Source organism: Elephas maximus, chromosome 4, assembly GCF_024166365.1.
Source record: "Elephas maximus indicus isolate mEleMax1 chromosome 4, mEleMax1 primary haplotype, whole genome shotgun sequence".
In the NCBI taxonomy this organism is placed as follows: Eukaryota; Metazoa; Chordata; class Mammalia; order Proboscidea; family Elephantidae; genus Elephas; species Elephas maximus.
Genome location: NC_064822.1, coordinates 188,233,181 through 188,261,060, shown reverse-complemented (window position 1 = coordinate 188,261,060; position 27,880 = coordinate 188,233,181). Strand labels below are relative to the sequence as shown.

General features: G+C 42.8%; 1 protein-coding gene across 5 annotated transcripts in view; it reads left to right on the top strand.

Annotated features, from left to right (window-relative positions):
- The window catches only part of EFCAB6 (EF-hand calcium binding domain 6), a 381,524-nt gene that overhangs the window by 40,927 nt on the left and 312,717 nt on the right, over nt 1-27,880 (top strand). For 4 of the 5 annotated variants that reach the window (XM_049884609.1, XM_049884607.1, XM_049884608.1 and 1 more), the window contains 3 exons: nt 4,130-4,341; nt 17,432-17,520; nt 22,696-22,762. In XM_049884609.1, the coding sequence (XP_049740566.1) occupies nt 4,130-4,341; nt 17,432-17,520; nt 22,696-22,762 (368 nt within the window). Of the gene's footprint in view, nt 1-4,129; nt 4,342-17,431; nt 17,521-22,695; nt 22,763-27,880 lie in introns of those variants that run through there. The other variant, XM_049884611.1, reaches the window with a different exon arrangement.

Sequence of the window (27,880 nt, the reverse complement as noted above, 5' to 3'; positions counted from 1 at the left end):
CCTTTCCTCCCTCAGGGCATGATGCTCATTCCTCTTCTCTATCTCTACCTTCTCTATATCACTCACCTTCTCTTTAGGTGAGTGATATTCCAAACCTATAGCTTCTGACTTCCTCACTAAGCTCCAGATCATACCTCCAGTTGCCTCGTTGGCCTTTGTGCTTGGGTGTTGTTTGATGAACCTCTCAAACATTAACTGGCTGAACAGATCTTGACTCACCAGTGTCCTCTATCTCAGTAAATGGTGCCATCTTTTTTCTGGTGCTTCAAGTCTAACACCTAGGAGTTATCCTTGATTTCCCTTTTTTTCTTCATCCCCTAAAACCAATACATCAGCAAGACCTTCTGAGCTTGGTTTTTAAGCTATGTCTCCAATCTGACTCCTTTTTCCCCTACATCCAAAGCTACCACCTGGTTAAAGCCACAATCACCTCTTCTTGGTCTTGGACTCACCTCCTTTCTGGTCTTCTTTCCTCATTTCTTGCTCCTCTATGCTCCGTTCTCTAAGTAGCAGCCAGAATGATCTTTTCAACAACATGTTTGAGAACATCACTTCCCTGCCTAAACTCCCTTGAGCCTTCCCATTGCTCTTTGAAGAAGACCCCAGTCCTTTATGCACACCCCATGTAAGCTGGTCTTTACTCACCCTGATCTCAGCCCTTCCTGCTCTCCGTCTCACCCAGTACATGCTTACCCTGTCCACACGGGCCTCTTGCTTTCCCGGACACAGCAAGCTCATTCTTGCCTAGGGGTTTTCCAATGGCGGCTGTTTTCCTGGCTGGCTCATTTCTATCATTCAGGTTTCAGCTCCTAAAATGACTCCGAAAGGACTTCCCTGACCGCCTCATATCAAATAGCTCCCAGCCACTCCCTGTCACCCTGCTCTTACCCCTTCATTGCACTCACCTCTATCTGCCATTACCCCTTATAACTTACTCACCTGTTTCTGCCTGTCTTCTCAGCTCCAGATGGTAAGCTTTACAGGAGAAGGGCCCGTAGCTGTCTTATTTGCTACCACACCTTCAGTGCCTAGAATTGTGGCTGAAATATGATAGGTTCTTAGTATTTTTTTGACTAAATGAATGGATTCTACTTTCTTAAGGGCCAACATTTCACAGGGCTTCTTTCCTCTCTTCCCCCTTGGCTTGCGTCCCCCATGGCGTCCCCTCTGTTGTTCTCACACCTAGTCCACTCCTTTTCTGATCTCCAGGTTTATGTCTTCATCTTTCAAATGGCTATCCCCACTTACATATCCTAAACTGAACTCATTATCTTTCCCACAGACTTCTTCCTCTCCTGTTCCAGGAATCTATTGCTATGTATAAACTACCTCAAACACAGCAGCTTAAAATAACAGTCATCTATTTCCCTCACAAATATGTAACGTGGGCAGGTTTCAGGGACAGCTTGTCTCTGTTCCATGCAATTCAGCTGAGGAGGTGCAAAAGTTGGGGGTGCTTTCCAGCGGGGAGGGGGCTGGAATCAACTGAAGCTTGGCTGGCAGTTGTTGCTGGCTATTGGCTGGGACCTCAGCTGGAGTTGTCGGCTGGAGTGCCTCCCTGTGACCTTTCTGTGTGACTTCTTGGCTTCTTCACAGTATGGCACCTGGGTTCCAAAAGTGAGCATCTTAAGAGGACCAGGCAGAAGCTGTAGTGCTTTTTTTTTTTTTTTTTTTTGAATGCCCTAGCCTTGAAAATCCCATAGCATGGATTCTGCCGGAGTCGCAGGCCCACCCAGATTAAAGGGGAAGGAACATACACCCCACTTTTTGCTGGGAGGAGTGTTAACCTGACATTGTAATGAGAGTATGCGGGATGGGAGACATTGTTGTGGCCATCTGCCACATCTCCCAACATTCCCTTTCCCAGTGAATGGTGTTACTACCTACCCAGCCACCCAGACAGGATATAAAGCTTTACCCTCTTCCATCTACCTCACCTGGCACACCAAATGAGGAGATTCTGTGGACTCTACCTTCTTAACATCTTTTTTATTCACTCCTATTTTTCGCTCCGCGAGCATGACATCGTTGTTGTTAGGTGGTGAGTTGGCTCTGACTCAAAGCGACCTTACGTGTAATGGAATGAGACGCCCCGTCCTACACCAACTTCACAATTGTTGCTGTGTTTGAGCCCATTGTTGCAGCCACTGTGTCAGTCCATCTTGTTGAGGGTCTCCCTCTTTTTTGCTGACCCTTAATCAAGCGTGATATCCTTCTCCAGAGATTGGTCCCTCCTGATGATATGTCCAAAGTAAATGAGACAAAGTCTCACCATCCTTGCTTCCAAAGAGCATTCTGGCTGTACTTCCTTCAAGACAGATTTGTTTGTTCCTCTGGAAGTTCATGGTATATATATGTTCTCTATATGCGAACACCGCAATTCGAATGCATCAGTTCTTCTTTGGTCTTTGTTTTTCATTGTACAGCTCTCATGTGTGTGTGAGGCAATTAGTAAAAAAAAAAAAAAACCAAAACAACAACGATTGCCATTGAGGCAAATCTGACTCATGGTGACCCCATTTGTTACAAAGGAGAATTTCTCCGTAGGGTTTTCTTGGCTGTATCTTCACAGGGGTAAATTGCCAGGCCTTTCTGGGGCACTGTTGGGCAGGCTTGAATACCAAATTTTATGGTAGTACTTGAGTGCAAACCGATTGCGCTCCCCTCCGTTATTAATTGCTTAAGCATGCTATACTTGACCAACATGTCTCCTTAATGCCAGTCTCTTCTCCTTTCTGTACACGATGTTGTTGCTGTTAGCTGGTTATCAAAAGCAATTTAAACGTTCTTTTATTACCTTTTATGTTCCTATGTACCTATCATGTCTCCCTTTTCTTTGAAAGGGAAACAATATGAATTTAAGAATTACATATTTTACGCACAATACAGAGGAAGTCAGCACAACTGGTCTAAACAAAAAGCTAAGAAGTTTCCTGAATACAACCAAACACTTCAAGGGACAGAATAGCAGGGGTGGGGGTCCGGGGACCATGGTTTCAGGGGACATCTACGTCAATTGGCGTAACAAAGTTTATTAAGAAAATGTTCCATATCCCACTTTGGTGAGTGGCGTCTGGGGTCTTAAATGCTAGCAAGTGACCATCTAAGATGCATCAGTTGGTCCCAACCCACCTGGAGCAAATGAGAATGAACAACACCAAAGACACAAGGAATTATTAGCCCAGGAAATGGAAAGGGCCACGTAAACCAGAGACTGCATCAACCTGAGACCAGAAGAACTAAATGGTGCCTGGCGACCACCAGTGACTGCCCTGACAGGGAACACAACAGAGAGTCCCTGGCAGAGCAGGAGAACAGTGGGTGCAGAATTCAAATTCTCATAAAAAGACTAGACTTAATGGTCTGACTGAGACTGGAGGGACCCCAGAAGACACGGCCCCTGGTCTCTCTGTTAGCCCAGAACTGAAATCATTCCCGAAGCCAAGTCTTCAAAGATTAGACTGGACTATGAGACATAAAATGATACTTGTGAAGAGAGTGCTTCTTAGCTCAAGTAGATACATGAGACTAAACGGTCAGCTCCTGTCTGGAGGTGAGATGAGAAGGCAAAAAGCGACCGGAGCTGGTTGAATGGACATGGGAAATCTAGGTGGAAAGGAGGAGTGTGCTGTCACGTTTTAGAGAGAGCAACTAGGGTCACATAACAATGTGTGTATAAATTTTTGTATGAGAAACTAACTTGAATTATAAACTTTGACTTAAAGCATAAGAAAAAAAAAGGAATTACATATTTTTCCTTCAAAAATTGGTAAGGGGATGAAAAATGAATATGATATTTTAAAGATTTATTTCAAATGACATTAATTCTTAACTAGATTTTCTTCCAGCATCCATGTTTTTCACTTGTAGTGACATATGTCCTTTATAGGGAAGCTACTCTTTGCCTTACTCTTTTTTTTCCCCCTACTGACGTTACTGACTAAAGTGCAAAAGGTAGAAAATGGCAGCAGAACTTCCATGGCAGGTCATAGAATGATTCGATGTGTAAACCTAGATATAGTAGAAGAAATGATTGCTTTAGAAGCTCAACTGGTTCTTTTAAACAGTGGAACAGATTTTTAGTATCTTAACTTTAAACACATTTAATAAATACCTGTCTCTCTTACAGCCACAGCTATTGCAAATCCAATACTATCCTCCTTAGACATTAAACGGATTTTATTTAAAAAAATGACCGACAAAGGGGATGAGGTGAAGAAAGCCTTCCAGCTGCTGGATACCGGTCAGAACTTGACGGTGTCGAAAAACGAGCTGAGGAGAGTCATCGGCACCTTCCTCCTGCCTCTCACGAGAAACCAGTTCCAGGACGTGTTGGCTCAGGTACGGTATGCGCCACCCGCTCAGGATAAGCCAGCCAGGGAAGAGGTAAAGGAGACTGGAGGGACATGTAATCGGTTTTCACTTTTCTCCCACTGTTCCAAATTAGCAGTTGAAGTTTTGTTTATTTTTCACCCTTCAGTAAATTAAATTCTGGCAGATTTGGGATCACGATCAACATTTACTTGGGTCGTATTTTTAGTGTGTATCACTGTCACAGCCATTTCCTTTCTTTTTCTTTTTTTGAGGCTTCCATGTAAGAATATTTGACTAATTATATTTTGGGGCTTAGTATATGGTGTTGAATGGTAATTGAGCACCTACTATGTGCTAGACCCAATGCTAGGCACCGAGGATACGGATAAATCAGCCATGGTCCCTTGAGGACTTCACAGTCCAGTGAGAGATTACGGAAGTGTTGATAAGTGTTGTTGTTGGCAGCTGCTGTTGAGTCAATTCTGACTCATAGTGACCCCATGTGACAGAGTAGAACTGCACAATAGGGTTTTGTAGGCTGTAATCATCACAAGGTGGACTGACACAGTGGCTGCAACAATGAGCTCAAGCATAACAACGATTGTAAGGATGGCGCAGGACCGGGCAGTGTTTCGTTCTGTCGTGCACAGGGTCGCTATGAGTCGGAGCTGACTCGACGGCATCTAACAACAACAACACAATCATCATCTCATGTACTTTGGACATGTTACCAGGAGGGACCAGTCCCTAGAGAAGGACGTCATGCTTGATAAAGTAGAGGCTCAGCGAAAAAGAGGAAGACGCTCAAGGAGATGGACTGACACAGTGGCTGTAACAATGGGCTGAAGCATAACAATGATTGCGAGGACGGTGCAGGACGGGGCAGTGTTTCCTTCTGCTGTATATAAGGTTGTTATGAGTTGAAACTGACTTGACGGCACCTAACAACAACAACAGTCTTTATGGAAGCAGATCTCCAGGTCTTTTCTCCCACAGAACAGAGGTACTGGTGGCTTCAAACCACTGACCCTTTGGTCAGCAGCTAAGCACTTAATCACTGTGCCACCAGGCTCCTTTCTGACAAATGCTAGGACAGGGGTAATTACAGGGTGGGTTGAGAGTTAGAGGTGGGGCATCTATCTAAAAATGAGGGTTGTAGTCCTAGAAGCCTTTTTGGAGGAGGAGGCACATAGGCTTAATTTGGACAGAAGAGTGGATGTTAGCTAGATGAAAGAAGATGGGAAGGGCAGTATGGGCAGAGGGAATAGCCTACGTGAAGACTTGGAGGCCTGAGTTACATCTGAAGTAAAGGAATGTATGTCAAGTTGTGGCAGGAGTAGTGAGGGACCAACCCTATAAGGTATTGACACAGCTTGACTTTTGTGGGATTCTCTGGAATCTATAGGGAGCTGGTGAAGGGTTTGCAGCTGGGGGTGATGCAGTCACTTGGGGAGGGACGAGGAGGATGAGTGCCCTTGGGGCTCTGGATGATGTACCATATCAGGGGATGCAAATAGTAAACACTGGGTGGGGTCCGTGCCCTCCAAACCAAACCCAAACCCAAAACCATTGTCACCTAGTTGATTCCGACTCATAGTGACCCCCGTGTGTTACAGAGTAGAAATGCTCCGGAAAGGCCCTTTTGGCTGTAATCTTCACCGAAGCGGGTTTCCAGGCCTTCTTCTGTGGTACTGCTGGGTGGGTTCGAACTGCCAACCTTTAGGTTACTAAAAAGGAATAAGCAATACAGTAGGAATTAAACACTCTTGAAATAAATCTACAGGAATCAATACAGTAATTAAACCAAAAAAACCAAACGCATTGCCATTGACTCGATTCTGACTCATATACGACCCTATAGCGTTGTCATGAGATGATACAGTAATTACAACAGTGGAAACGTTGAGTTGGAATATTGCTAGTGCTCCTTTCAGTCAAATAGTGGAGTTGGTGCAGGCATACAGACAAGTAAGTATTTTTTACGCATTCTTTAGTTTTTAACTGCAGTTTGGCTTCATGCTATTTCGTGGTGTTTAGAAGCCTGCTTCTTTTCAGAGTTTGTTCTACAATCCAGCCCAACCCAATTTGCTTACTTTCAACACAGGAGAATTATGTGTTAGGAAAACAAATAACCGAGTGGATTTTAGGCGTTCCAGAATTCCAGTCTTAACCTCCGGGACTGACTCATATCCTGTCACCGAATTTGTTTTCTGTATTTTCAGTTATTTGTTGTTTCTTCTTTGGGTTTATACCACAATACTGTTTCAAGCTTTTCTCTTTCCCTTTAATTTTGTCTTTCACTGAATTTGGGAATGTTTCGGCCAAAAAGTATTTTTGCATCATTCTTGCCTCTCTTAGACTTTTTGATATTGTCCCACCGGCCCCTGAGGCTCTGGTCATTTAAAAAACATATTTTTTTCTCTCTATTTTTCAGATTGGATAATGCCTATTGATCTAACTTCAAGTTCACTGACTATTTCTTCTGTTATCTGAATTCTGCTGTGAAGCCCATTCAGTTAATTTTTTATTTTGGGCATTGTATTCTTCAGTTATGGAATTTCCACCTGGTTCTCTTTTGTATAATTCCTACTTCTCTGTGTAGATTTCTTTTTTTTTTCTTCAGTTATGAGCACATTTCTTTTACTTTACTGACCATAGTTAGACTACCTGCTTTAAAGCCCTTGTCTGATAATTCTAACATCCTTCCCTTGAGAACAGGTCACACACATTTCCCTGTTCTTCACATTTGAGTCTACTAGGATAATATCACAGACAAGTGGTGTTCAATAGCAAGATGAAGTGAGCCACATATGTAATTTAAAATTCTCTGGTAGCCACATTAAAAAAACCAAAAAGAAATAGGTGTAATTAATTATAAAAATATATTTAATTTAACCAAATGTATCCAGAGTATCTCATTTCAACATGTAGTCACTGTTAAAATTATTAATGAGATAATAATTTTAATAAGTGCTGAAGGAAGAAGTCCAAGCTGTGCGTAAGGCATTGGCGAAAAACAAGGCTCCAGGAACTGACAGATGTTTCAAGAAACTGACACAATGCTGGAAATGCTCACTCATCTATGCCAAGAAATTTGGAAGACAGCTACCTGGCCAACCGACTGGAAGAGAGCCATATTTGTGCCTATTCCAAAGAAAGGTGATCCAACAGAATGTGGAAATTATTGAAAAATATCATCAGTGTCACACACAAGTAAAATTTTGTTGAAGATAATTCAAAAACGGTTGCAGCAGTGCATCTACAGGGAGCTGTCAGAAATTCAAGCCAGATTCAGAAGAGGATATGGAACAAAGAATATCATTGCTAATCTCAGATGGATCCTAGCTGAAAGCAGCGAATACCGGAAGGATGTTTACCTGTATTTTATTGACTATGCAAAAGCATTTGACTGTGTGGATCATAACAAATTATGGATAACATTGCGGAGAATGGGAATTCCAGAACACTTAATTGTGCTTGTTCGGAACTTATAGATAGACCAAGATGCAGTAGTTTGAACAAAACAAAGGGATACTGCATGGTTTTAAGTCAGAAAAGATGTATGTCAGGGTTGTATGCTTCCACCATACTTATTCAATCTGTATGCTGAGCAAATAATCTGAGAAGCTAGACTATATGAAGAAGAACATGGCATCAGGACTGGAGGAAGACTTATTAACAACTTGTGATATGCAGATGACATAACCTTGCTTGCTGAAGGTGAAGAGCACGTGAAGCACTTACTGATGAAGATCAAAGACTATAGCCTTCAGTATGGATTACACCTCAACATAAAGAAAACAAAAATCCTCACAACTGGACCAATAAGCAACGTCATGATAAATGGAGAAAAGATTAAAATTGTAAAGGATTTCATTTTATTTGGATCCACAATGAACACCCATGGAAGCAGCAGTCAGAAAATCAAATGACGTATTGCATTGGGCAAATCTGCTGCAAAAGACCTCTTAAAAGTGTTCGAAAGCATGGGTGTCACTTTGAGGACTAAGGCGCGCCTGACCCAAGCCATGGTATTTTCAGTCACCTCATATGCATGTGAAAGCTGGACAATGATTTAGGAAGACTGAAGAAGAATTGATGCCTTTGAATTACGTTGGTGAAGAATATTGAATATATCATGGACTGCCAGAATAATGAACACATCTGTCTTGGAAAAAGTACAGCCAGAATGCTCCTTAGAAGCAAGGATAGCAAGACCTCATCTTACGTACCTTGGACATGTTATCAGGAGAGACCAGTCCCTGAAGAGGGACATGATGCTTGGTAAAATAGAGGGTCAGCAAAAAAAGAGGAAGACCCTTAACAAGATGAATTGACACAGTTACTACAACAGTGGGCTCAAGCAGAGCAGCAGTTGTGAGGATGGTGCAGGACTGGGCAGTGTTTTGTTCTGCTGTATATAGGGTTGCTATGAGCCGGAAATGACTCTATGGCAGCTAACGACAATAACAAAATTAAATAAAATAAAAATTTCAGTTTATCAGTTGCATTAGCCACATTTCAAGTGCTCAGTAGGCAAAACATCTATGGCCGTTTATAAAACAGTGCAGTCCTAAACCTTGTGAATGTTGTTGTTGAGCCTCTGGGTTATGTTATAGTCTTCCAAAGAGTGTTGATACTTTTGTTTGGCCAAGCAGTTAACTTGCAAGCTGTGTCTTGCGTGTGCTGAGCAGCATCTTATTTCAGTTCAGTTCTTTCATCTTTAGCTGGGATGCTCTAAGCCTGAATTGCACATGCCTGGTTCAGGGGTCTGCTAGAAATTTGGACGGAGTTTATTTATATAAATTGAGTCTCTTCCTTTGTCACTCTGCTTTTTGAGATCCTTCCCGTTCACTGTCTAGTGGTTGCTTTGGGTTCTGTGTACTGGATCTTTAGGCCAGAAGGACAGTGCATTTTCTCTTGGGGTTTTGGTGCTCTGTGTTGCACAGAGACTGTGGCTGGCCTGCGGGCTCAAAGCCCTTCAAAACAGGAGACTCCCTACATACCTGTCCCTTGTGCTAAGTTTTGATTTCCCTTCAAAATCTGCCTGCTTTTGTTCACTCCCCAGAGCTTTTATATAGTGTGTGTGTGTGTGTGTGTTTTGACCAGATTTTAAAGGTCTTGTCTGTGGGAGGGTTGGTCTGTTGTGAGATTTCTCTTGCCATAATAGGTGCACAACTTCTTCTTCTTTGTCTTTTTTTTTTTTTAAACAATCACAAAGTTACAGAAAGTTGGAAGTATAGTGCAAAAAACAATTTTCTTCTGAACCATTTGAGAGTCAGGTGCTCTATTACTCCCAAGTATTTCAGTATGCGTTTCCTTCAAACAAAGACACTGTCCTTTATAACCACAATGCATTCAGTCAAAAATAAGGATGCTAAACTAGCATCGATTCATTACCGTCATCCAAGCCAGAACTCATCCAGCACTCGCCAGTTGTTCCAGCAGTGTCTTGTAGGACCCAGGTGAGAATCACATGTTGCATTTGCTCTCATATCTTTTAAACCCCATTCAGTCTAGAACAGTTCTTCAGTCTTCCCTTGACTTTCATACTTTGGAGACTGTAGAATGTCTATTGTTTTGTAGAATGTCCCCAGTTTGGGTTAATCTGATGGTTCCTTATGCTTAGATATTGAGAAGCTGTGGTCAGGGCACTAGAGCCGCTCATTGCTCTCAGGAAGCCACTGCCTCCAGGCCCTGTCAGTAGGAGCGCTCTAGGGGATAAAAAAAAAAAACAAAACCAATGCCGTCGAGTCGATACGTGTATATATTTTTTCACACACATATATGCATGTATTTACATCTGCGTTTATTTCTATATCTATTGTTGTTGGGTGCCGTCAAGTTGATTCCAACTCATAGCGACCCCATGTGACAAAGTAGAACTGCCCCATAGGGTTTTCTCGGCTGTGATTTCTACGGAAGCAGATCACCAGGTCTTTCTCTTGCAGAGCTGTTGGATGGGTTTAAACCACCAACCTTTTTGTTAGCAGCCTATCACTTAAACGTTGTACCCCTAGGGTTTCTATTGTCCTTATTAGGTGCCCTCAAGTTGGCTCCGACTCATAGCGGCCCTATGTGACAGAGTAGAACTGCCCCATAGGGTTTCCTAGGCTGGAATATTTATGGGAGCATGGTGGGTTCAAACCTCCGACATTATGGTTAGTAGCTGAGTGCTTAACCATTGCACCACCAGGGCTCCTTATTTTCTATATATATAAACCTCTCTGTATATTGAAAACAAGGAGTTCTTACCAAAACCATCAATTCTAATCCAACACTTCAGGGTTCATTCTAGTTTCCTCCCTTTCCGTATTTATAACACCCTTCTCACACGGTGAGAAACGTGGTCTGTTACTTATTGATCAGCGTCCCCCCGTCATGTAACTTGTTTTCAGCACTCCCTCTCACCCATGTGGATGTCCTCTGTCCCCCACTTGGGCTCTGACACCCCACTCCAGGCCGTCCCTCTATTGTGATGCCATCCTCACCCATTTGAGTGCTGACATCCTGCCCTGGCCAACCAGAGCTGCCGCTCACTGCAGACCCCGTTGTCCTCTGCCCCACCCAGTGACTCTGAGACTGAAGGATTAGAGAAGGGACAGGAAGGAAGGGAAGGGGAAAGGAAGAGCTGTTCCCTTGCCGTTTTAAAAAACACTTCTAAAATTTCACAAATAGTCCATATCGTTTTTTTCACATGTCTCTATTGTTATCTACATTTTTAGAACGGCTTTATTCAGATGTAATTTGCAGACCATAAAATCCACCCCTTGGAGGTGTACAGTTGAGAGGCTTTTAGAGTATAGTGTCCAGGGTAGAACAAGCATCACCACTCTCTGGTTCCAGAATATTTTCATCCCGCCCAAAGAAACCACATACGCATTAGCAGTTGTTCCTGCTTCCCTCCCCCCAGTGCCCCCATTCCCCAGCAACCACCAGTCTGCTTCCTGTCCCTGTGGATTTGCCTGTTCTGGGCATTTCAAATCAATGGACTCGTACAATATACGGTCTTTTGTGTCTGGCTTCTTTCGTTTAGCATAAATGTTCTCAAAGGTCATCCATGTTGAAGCATGAATCAATACTGCGTTCCTTTTTATGGCTCAATAATAGTCCATTGTATAGCTATTCCATGGTTTATTGATTCGTCTTTTGATGGACTCTTGGGTTGTTTCCACTTTTTGACCATTGTGAATAATGCTGCTATGAACAAGTTTTTGTGTGGACATATGTTTTCAGTTCTTTTGGGTAGATGCCTAGGAGTGGAATTGCTGGGTCGTATGGTAATGTTTTCTTGCTTTCAAAGAACCTTTATCCTTGCAAAGAGTACATCAATTTCCTCATAAAGTCAATTTAACTGATACTTTGTACCAAATGGAGAATTAAAATATTATTTCCTGCTAATGACTCCTTATATTCATGATTTAATGTTCATTTAAAATTTTGACAGTCTTCCCAAGCTATCAGTTATGCAGGAGCAGGAAAAGTACAGAAGATATGAAATGCGTATCTGTTTTTAACAGACACACATGAAAAGCTACATCTGTTTTTAAAAGAAGTCACTAAGAACTGTAGCACCTCAAAGACTTCTTAAAAAACAGGTCCTGATGGTTATCCTCCCACTCATAGTGACCCTATAGGACAGAGTAGAACTGCCCCGGAGGGTTTCCGAGGAGTGGTTGGTGGATTCAAACTGCTGACCTTTTGGTTGGCAGCTGAGCTCTTAACCGCTATAGGATCTCTATGAGTCAGAATTGACTTGACGGCAATGGGTTTGGTTTTTTGGTTTGGGTAGTTACCCTAAATACTCAGCATATTTCTTTTAGAATCTTGAGCCCCTGTGACCTGAGTATAAATCAAGGAAGCTGGAGTGTGGTGCATTGTCAGGAGGTCAAGTTTACTGGGAACGAAGGGCAGGGCTTCCCATCCCCATCCCTGGAGCTCATAGTGGCTGTGACTTTTCTAGATCTTTTAATGACTAATTCATGTCAGTAGTTAACGTAAGTAAGCCTAACTGGAAACTCATAAAACCGGTAAAATATTTCATGGCAATTTTGCATTAAAATTATAACAGGGCTTTCCAGTTCTGCTCTGCATTTGCTTTAGCGTTGATTTTATTTCCGGAACGCTGTCAGGAATTGCTTCTCGGGGTGTTTTGATGTTTGACCCGGGAGAGAATGATGAGCAAACATTGTTTGTACCCCCACCTTAGTCTGCATTCGTGACCAGACCATTGCCGAGTCCATACTGACTCACAGCAACCGCATGAATAGTGTTATGAATTTTGTTTTTATGTGGATGCTTCAGAGTCTCTAAGTATTAATTATTTTTAAATAAATAGATTCCAGAGAGGGAAAACTGAAGTTCTATTCCGGTCCCAGTGGTTGTGCCAGGTTGGGGAATGAGAAAGGCTTCTTTGAAGATATATATCAACATGATGGATACTGATTTCACAGCTGCCCTCTCCCACCATTAGTCTAGGAATTTACTTTTGGGGACTGACCTAGGGATGGTTTTGATTCCTAAGCATTTTGGCCAGAATCACAAATACTGAAAAGGGGAGGACCGAGCAAGCTCTTCTTTTCAACTAGGTTCTGTGGTTGTCTAAGGGGCTTGGCTCTGGAGACCAATCATTGCAATAATTTACCTGCCACATTAGATTCTGTATTAGACCATATATAACGAGAGGAAATGTGATCAAAGCATCAGTAATTTGATAGATTTCGTTTTTCTTTATAGGCATGGTGGTTAGTGTAGTGGGAAGAACTTTAGCCCTGGAGTCACAGGATCTCTGTCCCTTAATGGCAGTGTCATGCAGGCAGGTCACACCTCCACTCCATGAAATGTAGACCATGACACCACCCTCAGAAGGTTGTTTTAGGGTTAGATAATTTAATGCATGTAAAATGCCCGGAGTTGCTGTTTTTGTTGTTGTTAGGTGCCATTGAGTTGGCTCCAACTCATGGCGACCTTATGTGTAACAGAACAAAACGTTGCCTGGTCCTGGGCCTCACGATCACTGGTATGTTTGAGCCCATTGTTGCTGCCATTGTGTCAAGCCATCTCAAGGAGGGGTTTTTGCTGACCTGCTGCTTTACCAAACAGGATGTCTATCTTAGTTATCTAGTGCTGCCATAACAGAAATACCCCAAATGGGTGGCTTTAACAAACAAATTTATTTTCTCACGGTTTAAGAGGCTAGAAGTCCGAAGTCAGGGTGCCAGCTCTAGGGGAAGGCCTTCTCTCTCTGCTGCCTCTAGGGGAAGGTCCTTGTTACTTGGTTCCTTGGTGATCTTTATGTGGTATGGTATCTCTCTTTCCCCATCTTTGCTTTCTTGCTTCTTTTCTTAAATCTACTCCCTTTATATCTCAAAAGAGGTCAACTCAAGAACCCTAAACTAATACTGTCTCATTAACATAACAAAGATAACCCACTCCCAAATGGATTATAACCACAGATATAGGGGTTAGGGTTTACAGCACAGTTTTGGGGACACAATTCAATGCATAACAGTGTCCTTTTCTAGTGATTAGTCTTTTGTGATGACGTGTACAAGACTTCGTCTTGTCATCCAAGATAGATTTGTTTGTTCTTCTGGTGGTTCGTGGTGTATTCAGTACTCTTCACTAACGCCAAAATTCAAATGCTTCGATTCTCTTTTGATCTTCCCTTTCCATTGTCCAGCTTTCACATGCATTTGAGGCGATTGAAAAGACCATGGCTTGGATCAGGTGCACTTTAGTCCTCAAAGTGACATGTTTGCTTTTTAACACTTTAAAAAGGCCTTTTGCATCAGATTTGCCCAATGCCATACATCGTTTGATTTTTTAACTGCTGCTTCTGTGGTTATTGATTGTGGATCTAAATAAAATGAAACCCTTGATAACTTCAATCTTTTCTGCTTATCATGATGTTTATTGGTCCAGTTGTGATGATTTTCGTTTTCTTCATGTTCGAGTGTAATCCATACTGAAAGCTATAGTCTTTGACTTTCATCAGTAAGTGCTTCAGGTTGTCTTCATTTTTGACAAGCAAGGTTGTGTCATCTGCATGTCACAGGTTGTTAATGAGTCTTCCTCCAATGTCGATGCCACATTCTTCTTCATATAGTCTAGCTTCTCGGATTATTTGCTCAGCATACAGATTGAATAAGTAAGGCGAAAGGATACAACACTGATGCACACCTTTCCAGTTTTAAACTACACAGTATCCCCTTGTTCTGTTTGAACAACTGCCTCTTGATCCACGTACAGGTTCCTCATGAGCACAATTAAGTACTCCGGAATGCCCATTCTTCCTAGTGCTATCCACAGTTTGCTATGCGCCATGCAGCCGAATGCCTTCAGGTAGTTGATAAAGTACCGACAAATATCTTTCTGGTATTCTCTGCTTTCAGCTAAGACCCATCTGACATCAGCAATGATATCCCTGGTTCCACATCCTCTTCCGAATCTGGCTTGAATTTTTGGCAGTTCCTTGTTAATGTATGGCTGTAGCCGTGTTTGAATTATCTTCAGCAAAATTTTGCTTACATGTGATATAAATTATGTTGTTCAATAATTTCCACATTCCATTTGAGAGCCTTTCTTTGGTGTGAGTACAGATATGGGTCTCTTCTCGTTGGTTAGCCGGGTAGCTGTCTTCTAAATTTCTTGACGTAGATGAGTAAGCACTTCTAGTGTCGTATTTGTGTTTTGAAGCGTCTCAATTGGTATTCCATCAATTCCGGGAGCCTTGTGTTTTGTTGGTGCCTTCAGTGCAGCTCGCACTTCTTCCTTCAGTGCTGGTGGTTCTTGATCGTATGCAACCTCCCGACGTGGCTGAATGTCAACCAGGTCTTTTTGGTACAGTGACTCTGTGTATTGCTTCCATCTTCTTTTGATGCTTTCTGCATCACTCAATTTTTTGCCCATAGAACACGTCAGGAATGCAACTAGAAACTTGAATTTTCTCTTCAGTTCTTTCAACTTGACAAATGATGATTGAGTTCTTCTCTTTTGGTTTCCTAACTCCAGGTCTTTGCACACCAAGAGTAATGTCATTTATTGGATGTGAGCTCTATAAATTTAAGTTTCTTCCCTTCCTTATTTGCCCTTTTCACTACCAAATGCATGAGTGCATCCAGGGTTCTCTTGAACTACGTATTTAATCTATTCTTGCCCTTCTTCTATGAGAAGATTAGGGAAACTTTGAAATGTTTATGCAAGATTATATCTACTAAAAAAAGCCCTATTGGGAGTAGAAGTCATGAGTATCCTTTCCAGGAAAAGTCTTCTACAGAGTCTCCCCCCTCCCTCCTTCCATGAGCTCCTCTCCCTATGTTCTCATTTCTGAGTTAAACACGTCTTAAACAGTAAACAGAAACTCATCCTTTGGGAAAAACTGAGATAACCATGCTAGGCTTTGAGGCTGGAATTTTAAGGGCTAAGTGAATATCAAACTTGATTGTGTAGACTTGGGAACCATTCAAGTGTATGGAAAATTGTACTTTGTGTATTTTGTGCGAAACTTAATAAAATATATTTGTATTGATTATATATTTTCTTTATGTTTATTGTAATTTCAGTCTCATAATGCTGTTTTTCTTTGGAAACCCTGGTGGCGTAGTGGTTAAGAGCTATGGCCACTAACTAAAACGTCAGCAGTTCAGATCCACCAGACGCTCCTTGGAAACTTTATGGAGCAGTTCTACTCTGTCCTATAGGGTCGCTAGGAGTCAGAATTGACGGGTTTGGTTTTTATTTTAATGCTGTTTTGGAAATTGATGATTTTCATTTTTTTTAGAAACTAACTTTTTTTAGAAGTAATTCCAAACCTCCAGAAAATCTGCAAGAATAAGAACAGTGTCATACAGCATTTACCAGATTTGCCTGTTGTTGACGTTTTACCCCGTTTGCTTGATCATTTACTCTCTTTCTGTGAGTGTGTGTATGCAAATAATACATACCATGTAAACAGACAACGCATACATGGTGTTTTTCTCTGAACCATTTGAGAGGAAGCCACTTATATTGTGGTTCTTTAGTCCTAAATACTTCAGTATGTATTTCCTAAGAATAAAGATTATTCTCTTACATAATCACAGTAGCTGTAAACTGCAGAAAATTTATCGTTGCGAGAAGACATTTTATCTCCTGTCCATATTGACCTCATAATGTCCTGTAGAGCCTTTTTAATTTCAGAATAACTTTTTCTATGTTAAAAGTACGTGAATCCTCAGAAAGTTCGTATGACACTAAGACTTACAGTGTAAAGTTATGCTGTGGGCTCAACCTCTTGGGCACTGCATATATTAGAATGTATTTCTGCTAATTTTGTTTTTTAGATAGATTTAGATTTTAGTGTTTTTTAGATAACTTGTTGGCTTTTAATTGAGCACAGACTGGCATTCTTTGATGGCGTTTGCACTTGGTTTGCTGAGGATGCACATCAGCCCGGACATCCATATTGTCGTTGTTAGGTGCCATCTAATCACGTCCAGCTCTTAGCGACCCCACGTACAACACAACAAAACACTGCCCGGTCCTGTGTCATCCTCAAGTATGTTGTTATGCTTGAGCCCATTGTTGCAGCCACTGTGTCAATACATCTCATTGAGGGTCTTCCTCTCTTTCGCTGACCCTCTACGAAGCATGATGTCCTTCTCCAGGGATTGATCCCTCCTGATAACATATCCAAAGTAAGTGAGTCGAAGTCTAGCCATCCTTGCTTCTAAGGAGCATTCTGGCTGTACTCCTGTGTTAACTAGTTGTAAATGTTTAATAAGGAGCCTTTGTGGTGCAATAGTTAAGGTCTCAGCTGTTAACCGAAAGGTTGGAGGTTTGAACCCACCCAGCAGCTCCACAGGAGGAAGACCCGGCAATCTGCTCCTATAAAGATTACAACCTAGAAGACCTATTGGGCAGTTCTACTCTGTCACACGGGGTCACTATGAGTCGGAATTGACTCAATGGCACCTAACAACAACAACAACAACAAATGCTTACTAGAATGCCCATCCCATTAATAATATCCTATATTGCATCACAAAGGCTACAATTTTGAGACTCACTACACTGTCCACTGCTGAGATCTTAACTCTCTGTCTAACATGCTGTCACCTTTCGTTTTTGAATGTAGATCCCCCTCACCAGCTCAGGTACTGTGCCGTACCTTGAATTCCTGTCCAGGTTCGGTGGGATGGACCTAAATGTAAATGTTATAAAGAGGTAAGAGTTGTGTTTGCTCAGGTGAAAACGTGAAATCTAAAATAATGAGTAAGAGCTGTGACGTAATGCCACTGGAACTAATTATACCAGCACATACACAGTGAAACCTGTGAGAGCTAGCCTTTAGCAGGACTGCCATGTTTTTCTCAGTCTCACAAGTGTTTCACCTTTGACAGGGTACAGTCTTACCACTTTTCTGTCACTCATTTTAGTGGAAAATATTTGAGTTTTCCTTCTCTGACAGGTTTCCACCTTACACAGGTTTTTTTTCCAAGAATTGATGCCTTCGAATTATGGTGTTGGTGAAGAATATTGAATATACCATGGACTGCCAGAAGCATGAACAAGTTTGTCTTGGCAGAAGTACAGGCAGAACACCCCTTAGAAGTGAGGATGGCAAGACTTCGTCTCACTTATTTTGGACATGTTATCAGGAGGGACTAGTCCTTGGAGAAGGACATCATGCTTGGTAAAGTGGAGTGTCAGTGAAAGAGAGGAAGACCCTCAACGAGGTGGATTAACACAGTGGCTGCTACAGTGGGCTCAACCATAGCAATGATTGTGAAGATGGTGCAGAGGACCAGGCAGTGTTTCATTCTTTGTACATAGGGTCACTATGAGTTGAAGCCACCTTGATGACACCTAACAACATGGGCCCTAAACATCAGACCACCAAAAACCAAAAATCTTAAAAACATATGAAGAGATAAAAAATGAAGGCTGAACACCAGCGGAAACAATATCCAGTAGAATCAGATTTTCAAATGCTTAAAATATGGGAACTACCAGATATGGTATGTAACACCAGTATGTTTTAATAAGTCTCCCTCCAATCCTGATGCCCTCTCCTTCTTCACATAGTCCAGCTTCTTGGATTATTTCCTCGTTGTACAGATTGAATAGGTATGGTGAAAGGATACAGCCCTGAAGCACACCTTTCCTGACTTTAAACCACGCGGTATCCCCTTGTTCTGTTTGAGCGGCTGCCATGTGCAGATTCCTCGTGAGCACAATTAAGTGTTCTGGAATTCCCATCCTTTGCAATGTTATCCATAATTTGTTCTGATCCACACAGTTGAATGCCTTGGCATAGTCAATAAAACACAGGTAAACATCCTTCTGGTATTTTCTGCTTTCAGCCAGGATCCGTCTGACATCAGCAGTGATATCCCTGGTTCCATGTCCTCTTCTAAATCTGACTTGAATTTCTGGCAGTTCCCTGTTGATACACTGGTGCAGCCGCTTTTGAATGACCTTCAGTAAAATTTTACTTGAGTGTAGTATTGATGATATAGTTTGATAATTTTCACACTTGGTTGGATCACCTTTCTGGGGAATAGGCATAAATATAGATCTCTTCTAGTCAGTTGGCCAGGTAGCTGTGTCCTGAATTTCTTAGCACAGATGAGTGAGTACTTCCAGTGCTGCATCTGTTTGTTGAAATACCTCAGTTGGTATTACGTCAATTCCTGAAGCCTTGTTTTTCGCCAGTGCCTTCAGTGCAGCTTGGACTTCTTCCTTCAGTACTGTTGGTTCCTGCTCATGTGGTCCTTCCTGAAATGGGTGAACGTCGACCAATTATTTTTGGTATGATGACTCTGTATATTCCTTCCATCTTCTTTTGGTGCTTCCTGAGTCATTTAATATTTTCCCTGTAGAATCCTTCAGTATTGCAACTTGAGGCTTGAATTTTTTCTTCAATTCTTTCAGATTGAGAAATGCTGTGTTCTTCCCTTTTGGTTTTCTATCTCCACGTCTTTGCACATGTCATCATGATACTTTACTTTGTCTTCTTGAGCCACCCTATGAAATCTTCTGTTCAGCTGTTTTACTTCATCATTTCTTCCTTTTGCTTTACTACTTGACTTTCAAAGCAATTTTCAGAGTCTCTCCAGACATCCACTTAGGTCTTTTCTTTCTCTCCTGTCTTTTTAATGACCTCTTGCTTTCTTCATGTATGATGTCCCTCCACAGCTTCTCTGGTCTTTGATCATTAATGTTCAATGTGTCAAATCTGTTCTTCAGTTGGTCTCTAAATTCAGGTGGAATATATTCAAGGTCATACTTTGGCTCTAGTACTAAACTTCTAGTACTCAAAAATAATTGTAGATATAAAATTTAGTGGATGAATGAAAATGGTGGATTAAACACAGCTGACAAGAGCACTAGTTGAGTGGAAGATGAATTTGAAGAAATTATACAGAGTGTAGCACAGAAAAACAAAGAGATGTAAGATATGGAAGACAGTTTTATGAGATATGAAGGATAGGAAGAGAAAGCCTAATTTACTTCTAATTGTGTTTCCTGAAAGAAGAAAAAGGGTAGGGCAGAAGTAATATTTGAGGAGATAATGACCAAGAATCTCAAGCCAGATAAAAAGAAGTACCTACTTAGGCATATCATGGTAAAACTGTAGCATCAAATTCAAAGGGAAAATCTTAAAACGGTGAGAAGAAAAAAATGAATTGACTCCAGAGGAGCGACTATTAGACTTTGACTTCTCAACAGTGACAATGAAAGCTAGAAGACAGTGGAAAAATATTTTTATTGTGCTGAAATAAAATATCTGCCATCCTAGAATTCTATAGTATATTTATTAGAATAAGAATGAGCTTTTTCTGAGGGATCTCCTGGGACCCTCTCCTCTTCCTGTTGTGGTACAATACTTATCCACTGATACCAGAGTACTTGGAAAATAGAGAAAAATCTGACACCTTTGCCTACTGCTCAAGGCTTCAGTTCAACCAATCTTGTATGCTTTCTGCATATCAATTTGTATAAAAATAAGAGGCAGTCAGTGAATTAGTCATCTTGGGACATTGGCAGAGTTGCAGCTTGAATTCCCTGAATCTGTGGTGGTAGGATTTATTATTCTGGTCATGGCACTTCTGAAAATATGGATTGAGAGCCCACATTTTGTCCAATCTCATTAATAATAAAGGGAATTTATTGCTTTCCTGTATATTGTAGGAACATGTAATTGGTTTTGACATTTTTCCCACTGTTTACACAAATGTAAGCCACTAGATATCATTTTACACCCTCCAGATGGGCAGTATTTAAAATTCTTGCAGTATGAAGTTGGTTAGGATGATGAAATGTTGATCAGGAGACAGAGTACTGGAACTCTTACACATGGCTAGCAGGAGAATAAATTTTGAACAGCTATTTTGGAAATGGATTTGGCATTATCTAAGTAAAATTGAAGGTGTGCATTTATGTTCATCAGTGAGATTGGCCTATAATTTTCCTTTATAATGCTACTTGTCTTTGTCAAGTTTTATTATAAAATATGCTAAGCACATGAAACGAGTTGGCTTTCTTCCGTTTTTATATTCTGAAGAGTTTATGTAAGGTTGGGATTGTTTATTCATTGATCAATTTCGCCTGTAAAACCCTCTGGCGCAGTCCACTCTGAGGAAGTGTTAAGTTGAACCATATGAACTTGCAGATATTTGACTGTTTTTATGTACAAAAATTGCAATTTCAGCAGGTTTTTGAAATTGCAAAAAAAATCATCTGGTTCAATCTAATATTTGGGGATACAAAAGGATGAGAAGCCTCTGAGGCGGAGGGATGTGGTTGGGAAGGAGGGTGCGTGGTACTGTGCCATTTCTTCATCTGAATGGTGGGTACACAGGTACTTGATTTTTATTCTTTAAATTTGAAATATGTGTTATCGTGTTTTGTATCTATTCAATATATAATTAAAGCAATTTAAAAAACATTACCTTTACCACAGAATCATCAGACTTGGATTCTTGACTGGGTTCTTCTATCTTTAATTTGGGTACAGTACTTAACCCCTCTAAGCCTCAATTTCCTACTATGTAAAGTGAAGTCAATTCCTGCTTAAAACCCCCTGATGGCTTCCCCTTGCCCTTAGTATAAAGCCTAGACTCCTTGTCATGGTCCACTGCAGTTACCAGGGCTGGCATCTGCTTCCTTCTCTGAAGTTACCCCACTGCATCATGCCACCTCCCTGTCCTGGCCCCCAGGATGGGCAGCAACCCTGCCCCTCAGGGCTTCCGCACCAGCCGTGGGCTCCCTTTGCTGTGGTTGGAAAGCGTTTCCTCAGAGTGGATCAAGTCTTGCCATAGCTTGAAGGATCACCGTTGTTACCCATCCCATCCAAAAGAGCTGTCCCATCTCCCAATCCCACATCTATCCCTCTGCTCACCTTTATGTTCTTCCCGGCACCTGTTATAATCCCAGCTTACATTGCTTGTCCCCTTATTTGCTGTGTTGCTGTCACTAGCATCAGGCTTTTTCAAGCTTGAGGGCGGTGCCTTGCTCACCACTGTGCCCAGAGCCTGGTATATAGGGGTCACGGGATAAATACCAATAAGCGAAGGAAATGAAGGGGCACCAGTTCTGCCTGTAGCTCTTTACATCCACCTCGGTGTCTCCCCCAGACCCTGCCATTTTGTTCCAAAGAGGGGCTCTGCAGTAGTTTGTGCTTGGCAGCCAATGAAAAACCCTGTGGAGCACTCTGACACATGTGGGGTCACCATGGCAGCAACTGGTGGTTTTTGGAAGTGGTTTATAGATGTACAGATAGTTTAAGATAAAAAAGAGTTAAATTCCTAAGAAAAACCAGATAGAGGCAAGGGTGTGGTATAGATACGCACATCCCCGTGAAGTCCTTTATGGAGCAGCTTACAGTGTGCCCACCCAGAGTGGGCTCTGAGCTCCACAGCAGCGGGGGCCTCATGGAGCAGCACAGGGCTAGGAGCAGAGCCCGAATCCCGGTGCCGCCACTCACTGAGAGAGGCTTCGGCTGCCTCAGTCTCCTCTGCTGTGAAGTGGGGATGATAATGGCACCTACCTCACTGGGTGGTTGTGAGGATTAAATGAGATGAGGCTTGCTAAGGCTTGGCACATAGTAAGAGCTCATTTTGCGTCAGCTCTAATTATTTAATTCCCACACTACTAATTATTTAATTCCCACACTACCCTGTGAGGGGTAACAGTAATTATATTTGCTTTTACATATGAGGAAACTGAGGCATTGTGCCCAAGTGCATGCTTATGGCAGATGGTAGTGCATAAGAAATGCCTTGCATTTTAAAATAATTTATTTAAAAATGCTTATAATTTTGATTTATGCTTGTTACATGTAAATGTTTATTTGGTTAAATCATTTTAACAATTTTTTTTTTTTTAATTTTTAAGGGAATCTGGGAATGAAATGAATCAATCCCGGACATTAAAAGAACTTGAGATCCAACTGGGAGACAAGGTAATCTTCCATCATTTCCCCCACTTTAGCTACAAGTGATGGTTGGCTGAGGTAGACGATGCAGAATGAACCACGGCTTAGCACCTGACTCAACCAGCCTTCTCGGAACTGCGTGTGTGGGAGCCTGCGCCCGGACTCCCAGGGCTCCACCTGAAGTCTTGGGAACCGCGTGTGTGGGAGCCTGCGCCCGGACTCCCAGGGCTCCACCTGAAGTCTTGGGAACCGCGTGTGTGGGAGCCTGCGCCCGGACTCCCAGGGCTCCACCTGAAGTCTTGGGATGTGAATCCCTTTTGTATTAACTTCAAATCATTGTCAATAGTGCTGCCTTTTCTGTTTTTGTCTAAGATGGAAGAAGGTTTTCGTTTTAGCAAGAGGAAACCACTGCTTTTCAGCAGTGAATGCCGATCAAGAGCAGCAGGATAAGAATGACCAGTAAAACTCCGAGTGATGGATATGTAAGCGCACCCACTCCTCATTTATCGACTGTTTTGTTATCTGACATTGCGCATTTATGACAAAAGTAAAAAATCTACTACACGACTTTTGCGCAATAATGACGTACATCTGGCAGTAACAAATGGAAAGGTGTGAGGTGAAAGTAATGCTGGGTGTGATGGTTGAGGTTATGTGTCAACTTGGCTGGGCCATGATTCTCAGTGGTTTGGCAGTTATGTAATGATGTAATTTGGCAGTTATGTAGTGATGTAGTCATCTTCCATTTTGTGATCAGATATGGTCATCCACTGTTTTCACATAAGGTCGATTTTTGCATAACGACCTGGTCCTGGTTTTTGGAACCTAACTGTGTCCATAAGTAAGGAGTGGGTGTATTGACTAATGTAGTCACAAAGGCTACTACTACGTGTTTAGAAAAAGAACACATAGCTCCATTCCTTCTTGCTGAATATGGCTAGCCATCATAGTGTGCTCAGGAGGGAGGAGACAGTCTGCTTGCCATTCAGGGGGTGGCAGTGGGCTCCTTTTTAAAATGCATTTAAGCCTGTCAGTTACACGAGCAGTTTGAGAATCATGGTTTAATTTAATTGATTCAATGTGTCGATTTAAAATGTGACAAATTTTCTTTCTTTTTTGAACTTGTTTGAGATTTTCATACATTTCAAAATCAAAACTAGCAAGAAAGTCACAAAATGTTTGTCTAAATTTCCTTGGCTGATGCCATTAGCACCAGAAAATTCCTCTTACTATGATTTTTTTTTTTTAGCATTACATGCCCTTACAAACCTAGTTTCACTATAGTTTATATCAGTAGAAAACCTGGCATAATTATTGCCGTTTCTCCTATGGCCCTTTTGTTATTCTGTAAGAAATAGGCAATGTGAGTAATATTATGTTGGTATGGTATTTCCCTTTTACTTGGCTCTTCATAAACTGTGTTAATCATGAAATACCTCTAGGAAAGTGAATGCTTTATGACAATCGTCACACCAATGTAAATACTGTCCTGGAGGTGGTGTGAAGTGTATAAACACAGGCCAGGACTGTCCCTTGCCAAAAACCAGGCCGCGATGAGCATATCTAAAAGGGAACGCCATTGCTATGTGTCCTTTCGCTCAAATCCTTTTTATTCTAGCTTCTGCCTCCATAGAAACCTTCCCCACTGTTTTTTTTAAATTGTGCTTTAAGTAAAAGTTTACAATTGAAGTCAGTTTCTCATACAAAAACTTATACACACGTGGTTATGTGACCCTACCTGCTCTCCCTACAATGTGACAACACAGTTCTTCTCTCCACCCTGTATTTCCCGTGTCCATTCAACCAGCTCCTGTCCCCCTCTGCCTTCTCATCTTGCCTCCAGACAGGAGCTGCCCACGTAGTCTCACGTGTCTACTTGAATTAAGAAGCACACTCCTCACCAGTATCATTTTATGTCTTATAGCCCAGTCTAATCTTTATCTGAAGAGTTGGATTCAGGAATGGTTTTAGTTTTGGGCTAAAAGAGAGTCTGGTGGCCATGACCTTTGGGGTCCTTCCGGTCTCAGTCAGACCATTAAGTCTGGTCTTTTTACTAGAATTTGAGGTCTGCATCCCACTTTTCTCCTGCTCCGTCAGGGATTCTCTGGTGTGTTCCCTGTCAGGGCGGTCATTAGTGGTAGCCAGGCACCGTCTAGTTCTCCCAGTTTCAGGCTGATGGAGTCTCTGGCTTATGTGGTCCTTTCTGTCTCTTGGGCTCATATTCTCCTTGTGTCTTTGGTGTTCTTCATTCTCCTTTGCTCCAGGTGGCTTGAGACCCCCTCCCCACTGTTAAGAGTGAGGTTAAACCAATGCGGCTTTCATGCAGCTTTGTAAGAACAGAGGTGAAGCTAAAAGGCTGAGGAGCGGCTGACTGAGTTAACACTAAACTCCCTTGTGGCTTCAGATCTCCTCTGTGTGTGTGCTGGCCCGCATAAACCACAGCACAAAGTCCACCTCCCACCCGGCCCGGGCAGACAGGTGGGGTGGACGAGCCTGACCTTTCCACGCGATCAGACCTGGCTTCAGTCTTGGGGCACTGTCGTTTACTAGCCTGGTGGCTTTGGACAAGTGCTGGTCATTTGGTTTTCTCATCTGTTAGTGGGGACAGCAACACCCACCTTCAAGCGCTGTCATGTGGCTTTAAAATGTTGAGTGTGAAGCACCTGGGGCACTCAATAAATGCCAGCTATTACGATTATGATCATGGCTACGGCTTCCTTTGAAGTACAGGTAGGAGCACAAATGAATCTCATCCCTTTCCACCCCCCAAAAATAAACAGAACAAAACAAATACCCCCCTCAGCTGTTGGCTGCCAGCTGCAGCACATCCTTGGTGAAGACCTCGATGCTGCAAAGGCCCACACACCCACGTCGGGGGCGGAGAAGGACACCTAGACCTCTTCAGGTGAGGCTCTCCTCACATGTATGTTGTCATTGGCTAGGTGACCGCTGGGAACGAGACAATGCGGATTATTTTAATTATGAATCCACATGGCTTGTCTGAACCAAGACTGAATGCAAACGACTGAATTTTGGGAGTCAGTCTTGACTAAATTCACGAGCGGCCTTGCCTTCCTCAACCCACAAATAATTCGCTGTGGGAACCCAAAACGGACCGAGCCATAGTGCTCACGTTTCCCAGTTGTCTTCTTCTGCAGTGAGCTTGGCCCTTGCCCGGTTTCTCAGCCCCTCTGCCTTCACATGCCTGCAGACTCTCCAGCTACGCTCAAGTTACGCTCAGTATCCAGTCAGATCTCAGGCCCCTGAGCCTTGTTTTCTCCATCAGTCAAGGGGAGGCTGACTGGATGGTCCCTGGTCCCTCCTCTCCATCTTTTTTTTTTTTTTTATTATTGTTTTTTAAATAAAAGTTTACAGATTGAGTCAGTTTCTCGTACAAAAATTTATGTACACCTTGCTATATACTCCTAGTTGCTCTCCCCCTAATGAGACAGCACACTCCTTCTCTCCATCCTCTAATTCCTTGTCCTTTCGGTCAGCTTCTGTCCCCCTCTGCCTTCTCATCTTCCCTCCAGACAGGAGCTGCCCTCTCCATCTTTTGGTGATTGTGCTCCAGGAACCTACCTGGAAAGGCTGCCGTCTGCTTCCACGGGGCTCTGCATTTGGGGGAGGGGGACGCCCTCTGGGCCCAGGTGACCCTCAGGCCACTGTCTTCAGGCTCTGTCTGGTCCAGCATCTGGTTTAATCTGCACATAGACTCCACTCAGCAGGCACTTTGAATCCAGTGAGCACCACCCTTGACCTCGCTCTCTTGGCTCTTGTGTTCCATTTCCCTCACAAATAGCACCTGCGCTTACATCTGGCTCCTCTTGCATGCCTTTGGCATTTTCTCGGCTGGTTATGGCTCTTGAGTTCTCGCCTGTTCAAGTTCTTTGCTCTGTTCTTGGCTGTGCTCTTATGGTCTTCTAGAGGAGGCAGCATTTAGCAGGACTCAGCCTCACCTGGCCTTTCATTCCAGACTCTAACCTCCTAGGGGGGCCTTGGACAGGTTTCTCGCTGTTCTCAGTTTCCTGTTCTCTAATATGGAGGCAACAAAACCTACACATTAGGTGGTTACAGGAATGAACAAGAGTAATACAAGTGAAGCCGCTGGCACGCACATAGCAGATGCTTAATAAAGGCTAGTCCCTTCCTTCACCGATGGGCCAATCAGTGTCAAGCACTACCAAGACCCTGCCTGTGGTAGGTTTCACCTGCCACCAGGTGGCACCACCTCCACTGCAGAGGTGTTTGGATGTGCTCCCTTGTGAGAAACAGAAAACCCCAAGGGCTTAGCTAGCTTGAACGATAAGGGATTTTTTATCTCTCCTGAGAAGTCAGGAGGGAGTGCGGGTCCAGGGTTGGCCAGTGATGTCATCAGCTCCTCGGATTCGTGCCATCCCTCTCTGAGTTTCAGCCCATTTCCCCTCCTGGTCTCCAGGAGGTCACCACCTTTCTGTGTGTAATAAGCGGGTGCTGTGGTGTCAGACTTTTTCACAAGTGCCATTTCTTCCACTCTGACTCTTTGTAAACACTGAGAAGCATCTCCCCATGTCTCACAGCCTAGAATTATGTTCTGACCCAAACCCGTTACCAGCAGTGGAATTGTTCCACCCCAAGTGGCCTAGTCCAATCCTGACTGCCCCCTGGGGTGGTGCTGGGCCTCCCTCTCCTGAAGCACAGGGCGCCCCAGAGAAGTGAAGGTGTCTGAGCAAAATGGGAAAGGAAGGCTTTTGTTAGAATGGTGAGGGAGGTAGAGGTGAATGGATTTGGGGAAGGCAGCCAACAGTGCCTGCTTCAGCCACCCTCTGAAAGGATCCACTGAGGCCGCTGGGCCTGAACCTTTTGGACACTAGTGTAATTTCTTGGATTTCGCCAGCTCTAGTGATAATCATACCTAGCACTTACTGAGAAGCCCTGGGGGCACAGTAGTTAGCCCTCGGCTGCTAACCAAAAGGTTGGCAGTTTGAACCCACCTGGTGGCTCCATGGGATTACAGCTGAGGACACCCTATGGGGGCAGTTCTGCTCTGTCACAGGAGGTCGCTGTGAGTGGAAATCAACTCGAGGGCACCTAACAACAACAACAGGGCACTTACTGGGCTCTGTTTTAAGTACTTTACTGTATTAAATCATTTAATTCTCAGGA